At 50.3% G+C, this 10,656-nt stretch overlaps 1 protein-coding gene and 1 pseudogene across 1 annotated transcript in view; both read left to right on the top strand.

Annotated features, from left to right (window-relative positions):
- Window positions 1-2,981, top strand: part of LOC102020299 (keratin, type I cytoskeletal 12) — a 5,335-nt gene extending 2,354 nt beyond the window's left edge. Inside the window, exons 4-8 of the mRNA XM_005394376.2 lie at window positions 1,017-1,178; window positions 1,264-1,389; window positions 1,498-1,718; window positions 2,023-2,093; window positions 2,546-2,981. Coding sequence (XP_005394433.1) covers window positions 1,017-1,178; window positions 1,264-1,389; window positions 1,498-1,718; window positions 2,023-2,093; window positions 2,546-2,643 — 678 coding nt within the window. The 3' untranslated portion in view covers window positions 2,644-2,981. The remainder of the gene's footprint in view (window positions 1-1,016; window positions 1,179-1,263; window positions 1,390-1,497; window positions 1,719-2,022; window positions 2,094-2,545) is intronic.
- A 4,979-nt stretch (window positions 2,982-7,960) lies between these two features.
- On the top strand, window positions 7,961-9,658 carry LOC102019975 (annotated as a pseudogene).
- Window positions 9,659-10,656: the final 998 nt, after the last annotated feature.

Below are 10,656 nucleotides of genomic sequence, written 5' to 3'. Positions count from 1 at the left end.
TCTCTCTGGTATAGGTGGTTCCTACTAAGGTTTAATGAATTAGTAACCTTTCTGATTTTGTCATTCTCAATTATTAGGTACTGACAGTAAGAATTTTCATTATCTCAATTGAGTGGCTTTTATCTCAATTTAGTGGCTTTTGGTATTTCAAAAGTTAAACAAAATTCTACCAATATTATGTAATGCTACCTCAGAGAAGCACACGTGCATGGACCCTGACGAGTTGCCCTGTGGCGCTGAGGCACAGACTGCCCGCTGGCAACTGGCTTCTAGACAAGTTTCTACCCAACCAGACGTGGTGGCTCAAAGCTGTAGTCCCAGCGCTCTGGAGGCTGAGGCAGGAGAATCCCAAGTTTGAAACCAGCTGGATCAACTTCTGGAGAGTCTATCTCTAAAACTGCAACAAGTATTTTGAAAAGAAGTTCCCAGTGGATTGTAATGACTGTGTACACGCAAATAGTGCACAATCCTACGCGCTGCTCACCGCTCCGGGTTTGCACCTGTAGGAAAAACCCAAAGCCCACACAGCAGGCCTCCCCTCTGGTCAAGGTAGTAGACCCTGCAGTGGACCCTCCAGGCAGGGAAAACTAATCCACTGGCCCAAGTTCTGCATCCAATGCCTGTGATAATTTTAGGGCCTATGAAAATGAGCCTTACGTTCTTTTAAAATCAGAAAAATGTGTACTTTTAGGTTTTAAAGTCTTAATGTATCGTGTTAATATAGTTGTCTTTGTATCAAGTCAGTCGAAAAGTAAGGTGTGAGCCGGGCGTGGTGGCATAGGCCTGTCATCCCAGCACTGGGGAGACTGAGGCAGGAGGGTCGCTGTGAGTTGAAGGTTAGCCTGAACTAATAACCTGTCTCAAACACACACACACACACACACACACACACACACACACACACACACACAAATAAGATGTATAACACTTTTGTGGAGAAAGAGGCCCCGAAGGCAAAGGTCCCCAGGGCCCTGAAGGTCACCACGGACCCGCACCCTTCCTCCCTGCTCCCGCAGGAGCTCCAGAGCTTCCGCGCCGACGGCCCTGGCGAGGTCAGCGTGGAAATGGACGCGGCGCCGGGCGTGGACCTCACCAGGCTCCTCAACGCCATGAGGGCGCAGTATGAAGCTGTCGCAGAGCAGAACCGCAAGGACGCGGAGGCCTGGTTCCTGGAAAAGGTAGCGACCGCAACGCGGAGGGCTCGGCGACCTCGGCAGCCGGCCCGCGCGCTCAGCGCTCTCCCCTCTGCCCTCCGCCCTGCAGAGCGGGGAGCTCCGGAAGGAGATCAGCACCAACACCGAGCAGCTGCAGTCGGGCCGGAGCGAGGTCACCGACCTGCGGCGCGCGCTGCAGAGCCTGGAGATCGAGCTGCAGTCCCAGCTCGCCGTGGTAGGCAGGAGCGCACGGGCGCAACCTTGTTTCCACCTCCAGGGACGATGGCGCGACGACTGTGGGCTCATCGACCGCCTCCTGTTTTCCTTCCCCTCCCGCCTGCAGAAGAAATCCCTGGAGGAGTCGCTGGCGGAGACGGAGCGCGACTACTGCGGCCAGCTGTCCCAGGTGCAGCAGCTCGTGGGCCACCTGGAGGCGCAGCTGCAGCAGGTGCGCGCCGACGCCGAGCGCCAGGGCGGGGAGCACCAGCGGCTGCTGGACGCCAAGGCCCGGCTGGAGCTGGAGATCGACACCTACCGCCGCCTGCTGGACGGGGAGGCCGCGGGGTGAGCGCAGGCGAGGCTGGGGGTGCAGGCAGGGGACCCCTGCGGCTAGAGAATCTAACTTCCGAGACCAGATCGTCCACGAATTGCCGGGTAATCCTTTTTGCATTTTAGGCGAGGTCTGGAAACAACGGCTGAACCGATCGGTTCCTCTCAGAATACACCCTCCAATCAGGAAATGTGGGGTTCTCTCTGCGGCCATAGTTTTATGTGCTTTTCTAATTTTGAGCTCAAACAGCAAATTCTCTTCGTCGCTGCCCTTTCCAGCCACCCGCATGCGATGCCCTGTGCCTTGCTTTCTTTGCAGTGACGGCTTGATCGAGACCTTACCTGGAACAGACTCCAAATCCCGAACCCCGTCAACGGATTCGTCTAAAGGTATGCACAGGACAGGCTCTTAAAATAGTCGGAATCACATCTATTAATGCCGAAAATGCTAAAGGCCCGTTGAGTAGTAGACTATTATTCATAACGAGTCGAGGACAGACATCTGTGTATTCTTGCAGGGTAGAGGAGCTCGTTAAAACTTCTGGCAAGCCCGGGAGGGGGAAAAAATCTGCTTTACGCAGAGGTATTCTGGGAACCGCGTCACCTGATGAATGTTATAAAACGAAAACCGCTTTCACTCGCGCTCAAGGCCGTATTAAATGCGTTTCATCGCCACGGCACAGAGCACATTTTTAGAATGTAGATGTCACTTTTGAAAGCTGAAGTTTGACGGATGGTATCAGGCAAGACCCAGCTTGGAAGCTGAAGTTACTCAGCAACCAGTGCCGGCATAATCCTGGAAACGCTGATGTCTGCTCCCTTCATTCTGTTTTGATCTTCAGACCCGAGTAAAACCCGAAGAATCAAGACAATCGTGCAGGAGGAGATCAACGGGCAGGTGGTCTCCTCCCAAGTTCAGGAAGTTGAAGAACTGATGTGAAACTTTCTCCAGATCTGCCCCGTGATTTGCTCCTTAGGAGTGAGAAATTTCCAAGTAGGAATGGGTCCTTTCTGAGTAACACGCTGCAGTCATTCAGTCTCTGCTTTGGCCTGTTGATTTTCTCTGGATTCTCCTCCCCCTTGAGCACTCTTTGTCCTCTGATGCAGTGTCCAGTTACAAGTCCCAGTGACCATGTCGCTCGCCATAACAAAGCAAATCACTTTCTGTCTTCCTGGGCCCTGGCGTAGCTGTCTACTGAACTTCCTTCTGGTGACTTGGGCTTTTTTTTTTTTAATTACAGAGCTTTGATGAAGTAGTACTAATAGAGCTGATTTTAATAAAAGATGAATAGTAACAATACAAAGTGTGAGCATTCCTGGTTCCAACAATAATGTCCAGCGCATGGAGAAAGATTTTTATAATATTCAGTCATAAACTAGATAAGCACTGGAATAAAGACGTCAGGCTTGGATCTTTCAGGAAGGAGAGAAACACTGACCAAGCCGCTGTGGCTCGCCAGACGGGAGACAGAATGTGCAGTGACGGATGAGCCGTCTTCACCTTGAGGGGCTCACAGCTGAGGGCAGAGGGAGACCCCGCCAGGAAGTGGGCAGTGCGAGAGACAGTGCAGACGTTCAAAGGGCCCACTGCGGAGGAGGAAAGAGACAGGTTTGTGAGGGGCAGTGCGTGCTGCGGCTGCAGGCCAGCCGGGCGGGAAGAGGAGGAGGAAATGGGACGCACAGGACGGGGCCGATTTCCTGGCCCTTCCCCTGGGGCTTCTAGTGGAGTTTCCGGCAGCCAGGAATAGAAGTCGGAGTCTGCCAAAGTCTCAGCCTTTGCCGGGTGAAGACGGTGGTTCAGCTTCCAATTCCAGACCCCTAAGGGAAGCCCACAACAGGGCTGAGCGGTTGAGAGCCTGGGTTCTGGCAAACTCCGAGTTCAAACCCTGGCTCTGCTGCTTAACAACAAGTAGCTTGGCTCTGGGCGCCCTGTTTCTTGATCTTCTAACCTGCTCCTCGGGGCGGGGTTGCTGGGGGTTAAATGAGATCACACGCACAGACAGTGAGGAGCCTGGAACGCGCTGGTCCATGATTGTTTACTGCGTGGAACCAGAAGGCGATGGAAGACCCCTGGGATGACAGCAAAGAGTGTCCCAGGGAGGGACGGAGGAGGAGCTGCCCCAGAGGCTTCCAGAGCTGAGTGCTTCTGTGCTCGTTGACGCCGACTGCGTAGGCATGCAGCTTTGAAGCCATCCCCCTGTTCCGATTTGTGACAGTTCCCGGCCCTCCACTCACCCCACACTGTCACTTCTCTACGGAGAGCTCTTCCTCCGTCCGGGAAGTTCGCATTTGTAATCCTGCGGAAAAGTTACTGGAATTCTAGCCAGTTGATTCCATGGGTTTCATTTCCAGCCCACGGCGAGAACAAAGACCCTAAGGCACATTTGTAATTGTGGGGAGCCAAGGGGTCCTACGTCCAGCTAGGATGATGGATAACTGGAGCAAAGGCCTCAGCCCAGGGCCGAACCCAGTTTTTATCCATTCATGAAGAAGGGAGTGCTTTGAGGATGAGTGACTGTGAGAATGGCGGGAAGTAGGTGAGTGTCCCGAGCTGGGCTAGGTAGGAGGCGGGAAATCACCCCTGCACATGCAGAGAGAAGGATGTGCAGGAAGAGCAATCTGCATGACACAGCTGAGGTCGTAGCTAGTGTTTCGGGGTTGGTGCTTCAGCTCGGATGTGTGATCCTTCACGCCCTGGGAAGTCATGGCCTCTTACCTCGAGGCTCATCCCAGCTGACAGCGGGAGCCTGGCTCTCCACCCCGCCCGGCTCTCACATGTTTATTTGGGAGCTATGCAGGGCAGGGAAACACGGCCCTGTCACCTTGCTTCAAAGACTGTCATCAGCACCCCCGCTGGACCCGTGTGCATTGCTCAAAGCCAGTTGAAGGGGTAAGGAGAAGTCCCAGCCAGCTCGGCACACGTCAGCATGGGGAAACAGGGCCAGGCTCAGCCGCAATGGAGGTAGCTGCTCTTCTTTCAAGGAGAGTCCTCCAGATGGTCCTCCACACTCCTCCCCGCCTCTCTGCCCGGCTGGCACATCTCCCGAGGAGAGTTTACCTTACACACCCAGGGAAACTGTCAGAGTCACTTCCTGACGCAGACACCGAAGGCGCCACTTCCCTGGTCTCAGAAGCACCCGCAGATAGGCCCTGCTCTGAAGAGTGCGCGGGAGTTGGTCATCACTGTGTCTAACGGTGCCGGCTCCGAGGCCGGGGGCTCGCGCAAATCCGGTACCCAGGGATCCGCTCTCCGCCACCTCAGCGGCCCCCTGCCCTGCTGTTGAAGCAGCGGCCCCCGCGCAGGGCTCCCCAGGGCACCACTGTCACCGGAAGTTTCTCAGACTTTTCTCCCTGACCCTGCGTGCTGACTGCACCTTCCGTCCTCTCTCTGCATGCGCCACCCAGGCAACCGCATCTCACCCGGGGCTGTGGATGCGATCGGCACGTTGGCGACCGGCACACTGCCTTGGTAGCCGCCTCGTAGCCGCCATGGCCCCAGCAGGTGACGAGGACAGGACGAGGAGGGGCTTCCCAGGGCAGGTAGGACAGCATTTCACCTGTGCTTTGGCCCCAGGGTCCGCTATGCAGGAAAAGTTTATTTAAAAAGGAAAAACAAAACAATGAGCTCGCAAAATTCTCCTTGGAGCGCCCGTGCCTAGGATCTCACAGCACAGAGGCAAGGCCCACAGAGCAGTGTCCTCCTAACAAGAGCTTGGTCGGGATAGTCTTCACCTGGCAAAGGAAGCATTCGATTCCTGCCTGCTAAACCCACGTTGCTCTCTTCCCCCCGCCAGGAAGCGCAGTGAGCCCAGCACCCGTCTTCCTGTCTGGCTTGGTCTCTTTGGGCCCTGTCACAGACGCCTCAGACCGGAGGCTGTAAATCACAGCAGCGCACTCCGCACAGTTCTGGAGGCTCGTGGTGTGGGGGAAGCCCGCGCCCCAGCCCGCAGAAAGTGTTGTCTCACTACAGCCACGCAGAGCCACTCAGTGGATTCAGCGCAAGCACCAAAGGCCCGTAGGACCCAGCAAGGAGCGAACTGCAGAAGTGAAGGAAAATGACTCCCAAGAAAGAATGAAAAAAAAACTAAGTAAAGGACCAGATGGCAGGGGCAAGCACAGTGCTGACAGTCATTTTAAAAACCTGAAAGTTTACTAACTTAAAATTTTACTTTGCTATGCATTTGTTGGATGCATAAGCTAAAGAAAGGTTTAGAAAATACATTATCTCAGGGCTGGGGATTTAGCTCAGCGGCAAAGCACCTGCCTGGCAAGCACAAGGTCATGAGTTCAGTTCCCGGTACTGGAGAAAAACCAAAAAGAAAAAAAAAAAAAAAAGAAAATACATTATTTCCTGAATTGTCATCACAGTGTCATGGGGACTTGCCAGGGGTTTGGAGGAGGTTTTATTTTTCTCTTCTACATTTTGTTGTATTTTTTTTTTTTCATCTTTTTGAGACAGGGTCTCGCTATGCAGTTCAAGCTGGCCTTGAGCTCACTTTGTAACCCAGGCTGGTCTCGAACTCTCACCAATCCTCCTGCCTCAGCCTCCCAAGTGCTGGGATTACAGGGGTGCGCCACCACATCCAGCATTTTGTTGTATTTTGTTTTACTGTGTTTACCATAATGAGGATGGAATCCAGGGAGCACTGAGCTACATCCTAGACATTTTCATTTATTTTTATTTTATTTTTGAGGTAGAATCTTGTTAAACTGCCCAAACCAGCCTGCAACGTGCAATCCTCCTGCTTCAGCCTCCCCAATAGCTGAAGTTATTGAAGGAGTGTGACACCACGCCTAGAACATTTTGTACATTTTCTAAAAATGTTTAACAAACAACAGGTATGACTCTGATAACCAAAGGTAATGGGTCTTAATTACCCAAATGGATTTGTCTCCGCAGGAAGGGAACCCCCTAGAAAAACCTCTGGAGCGCCAAATCACCACTTTTAGGTGGTACACGAGCGCCACCTGCTGGCGGCCCTGAAAAAGAATTCAGTGTTCAAGCCACTGCAGATGAGCTCGATACTAGAACGTGACTTAGAACGGCAAACACAGACATTTTTTTTTAAATCATCAACTTAATACGGTAAAACTGTCTCGTCTAGCTAACAGTTCCCCTACAGAAAGTTCTACCAGGTATAAAATGAATAAATTAGCAAGTATTTAGAGTTTAGACAACTAAACAGCCAATCTAAAACCTTCGGGCTCTAAAACGTACTCAAATATCAAATGAAAATGAAAAGTATACTCATATGGTGGAATGAATCACTTTTTCTGGAATAACAAATGCTTTTTTGAGACAGGGTTTCACTATGTAGTCCAGGATGGCCTCAAACTTGCAGAGATCCTCCTGCCCCAGCCTCCCAAGTGCTGGGATTACAGGTGTGCGGTATCGTGCCTAGCCCTTGATTGCAAGATTAAAGAAGCTTTTATGCTGGGTGCATGTATATAATCCCAGCACTCAGGAGGCTGAGGCAGAAGGATCTCTGCAAGTTCAAAGCCAGCCTGAGCCATGAGCGAGACCCTATCTCAAAAAAATAAAAATAAAAACAAACTAACAACCAAAAAGCAACCAAATCTAAGATTAAATGTCATCGCTCAACATTTGCATCATAAATTCAAAGTCAAACTACAAAAGTTAGTGTTCATTATTCCTTGTTACCACTATAGCTTGTTAGGAAGGCTACAGCTGTGACATCCAGGGGGTATTGATCAAAGAGGACATTGTGACCAGAATTCTGGTTGAAAAATAACCACCAGAAGAATAAACGAATGATGGCAAATCCACACGCTCAAATACAACCCACCGACAAGGGAGGAGGGCAGGAGCTGCTGCTATACAAGCACCATGGGCGGCCAGACTTGATCCTACGCTCCTACACCCCCAGATGCTCAGGAGGTTGAGACAGAAGGAACACTTGGGCCCAGGAGTTTGAAGCCAGCCTGGATGACTGAGATCTGTCTCTTTAAAAAACAATAATGATAAAATAATGTTTTGAAACACAGGGCAAATTTCAAAAGCATTACACTGCGCTAAAGAAGCCAGACCCAAAAGATTGGCAGGGCACAGTTCCATCTGCACGACTGCGAGTGACAGAAAGCAGGCCAGCGGTCCTCTGGGCTGAAGGGGTGGAGAGAGGGTTTGGCTGGTTCTCGGGAGGGTCACAGGACAGTCAGGATTAGGGGAAGTGTCCTACGTCGTGGTGGTGGGGACGGTGACCTGGGTGTGTCCATCTGCTGCAATCCCTCGCGTGCGTCATCCTGGGTACCTCTCACTGACTGTGAGGCGCCCCTTAGTGTGAGGGTGATGGATTACCCCGTCTCCGTGACAACACCGCTGGAGGCCGCGGGGCGGGGAGGGACAGCCAGCCCTGGCAAAGACTGGTGAGCGAGCAGAGATTTTCCCAGCCGGCTATTCAACCGGGCCAGCCTGAAGCCAGCCAGGAGGGAGGACAGGCCGGAGGAGGGCCGCCCGAGTTCAGATCCAGCTCTGCTCTCTTCGGGGAAAGTCATTCAGCTCTGGTGCTCTGCCCTTTAGCCCGGACAAGGAGCTGGTGAGCTGATTCATACGTGGCACACCGTCACCATTAAATGTTAGCTGTTATTAGTACAGAAACTTGAGTGTAACCCAACTTTCACTTTTGTCTAAAACTTTAAAAATTAACACATCGGCATAGCCCGCCCAGACGTTGGCTTCCCTTCCTTTCCACACGCTCCTGAGCAGTACCCACTTTCAAAAATAGGTGCGCAATCTTTCCATCTGGAATATTTCTGCCTAGTTAACTGCTTCGCCTTGGTGGGGAAGGATCACACTTACCTCCTCACGTCACAAGTTGTCGCGAGAACCCAGGAGCCAGTTTTGGGGAAAAAGCTTTGTAAACCACGAAGCCCTTCGGGTCTGTAAGACGCAGCTGCAGGGGTGGAGGAGTCAACAGCAAACACCCCATGACACAAGGAGTGGGCTGCCGAAAACCCTGGCAGTCCTGGGACTGTCACTCCTACCGCTAGGGATTTTGCTTCCTTAAATTAGTATGTACCTTTGTTCTCAGACCGTGAATCAATGCAAGGCTTTACACACATGCAGGGGTGTGTTTGCAAAATTCAGAACATCCCAATGTTATATATGCGGAAACACGAGTGTGAGTCCTGACAGACGCAATTTCCACACCTTGGTCTTCCTTAAAAATCCAAGGGATGGTGAGCGTTCGTTGCTAAGAGACGTCACTGTTAATGCTTCGCTATGCACGTAGTATTCTTAGTGACGACTTTCTTCAAAATTATGGAAACAGATGTACAGTTTCAGCCCTTCCGGGTGTTGTCTGGTGGCCGCCGCTGCCCACTGCCACCGCCTCGGGCCGTGGAGCCAGAAGCAACATCACCGCCATGGCCGGCTTCAAAGCTTTGATGAGTTTGTCCCTTGGAGGAGCGAGTGGCTAATGTTTTTGATGCTTGGATGTGCCCTTCCGATATACGACCCACACTGGCCCCTCTTTGTCCTGTTTTTTCCCTGTTCCATACTGCAGAGCAAGAAGGTTAGTGGGTGACACAGAGGCTATGAGTAATGCGTGCAAGGAACTGGTGCTATTTCTCACAACAGGCATCGTGTCTCCGCTCTTGGACTCCCTTTTGTATTTGCCAGAGCACGTCTGATTGAGGGGGGCACTAGTGCACTTGTTCTCACAGGAAACACGGTCATCTTCACAGCTATACTCGGCTTTTTCCTGGTCTTCGAAAGCAGTGATGATTTCAGCCAGTAGCAGCGGTGAAAGGAAGTTACTCAACCATTGTCAGATGGACTTCCTGTCACCTGTTGGCCACCGTGCGTACCAGAGACGGCGCAGTAACGGTACACGGTGTAGCAAGCCTCTTGGGGGTGTCCTGGGTGCTCCCTTGTCACTTTTATTGTACGCATACTCTTTTCATAGGGACTTGCTGGTGGATTAAAAGGATTTTCTGTCTTGGAAAAGCTTGACTGATTTCACGTTTATCTATAGTATGCTTTTTGTGGTGTCCTGCTGTATTTAAATATTTGTATGTTTTTCTTGTTCAGCTTTTTTTTTTAATCAAATGCAATGTTAAGTATTTTTTAAATGTGATAACCATTTGCATTGGTTAAGAGTTCAGAATCCCTCTGGCTATGTTACTGGGCTAAAGTATTTTTTCCTAGTTAATCCTCATTATTATAAAAAATTTAAAAAGTAAGTTTTCAGGATGCTATTGCCCCCACTTTTATACAAACATGCAGACCTTTGCATACCTTATAGACTATCTACTCAGCACAAATATAGCTGCATTTATACCTCAGAGGGGCCAAGTGTAATGCCCATGCCCTCCATCAGGAGGGCGTCTTTTATGTTAAGGGCATGTTTTATGTTATGCATTGAAAACTATTTTGTGGCATTGTTACAAAGGAGTGTTTTCTTCTCAATTGTTAGAGGAATTTCTGTTAAACTTTAAGGTAAAGATGTAAAAACAGATTTTTGAAATGCCATTATTTATGTTTATTATAGTCAAAGTAGAGTGAGTTGCAGTGTGAGGGGGAAAGTTGCAATTCCATTGTTTGAATGCTTTTTCTATTTATAAGTGGTTTTTTTTTTTTTTTTGCGGTACCGGGGATCGAACTCACGACCTCGCACTTGCCAAACAGGCGCTTATGCCACTGAGCTAAATCCCCAGCCCTATAAGTGAAATTTTTGATTGGCCTTTCGTGTTTTCTCTTGGGTAAGATGGACATACACGGAACTACTGATGAGGGAAAGGGGAGTGTTTGCATCATATACACCAGAAAACCTTCCTCTGCTTCCTCCTTTTAACTTCTTTTGTACATTGTATATATTAAGTAGAAGAACTTTTCAAATACAGTTTAATAACACTTAAAAAAAAAAAAAACAAAAAAACAGAAGTACAGTTTAGAAGCAGACCTGTAAGCAGTCCTTGCCAATGAAAGAATCGG

This window comes from Chinchilla lanigera, unplaced genomic scaffold, assembly GCF_000276665.1.
Source record: "Chinchilla lanigera isolate Chin_1 unplaced genomic scaffold, ChiLan1.0 scaffold00050, whole genome shotgun sequence".
Classification (NCBI taxonomy): Eukaryota; Metazoa; Chordata; class Mammalia; order Rodentia; family Chinchillidae; genus Chinchilla; species Chinchilla lanigera.
This window is presented reverse-complemented; position numbering and strand designations above follow the sequence as displayed.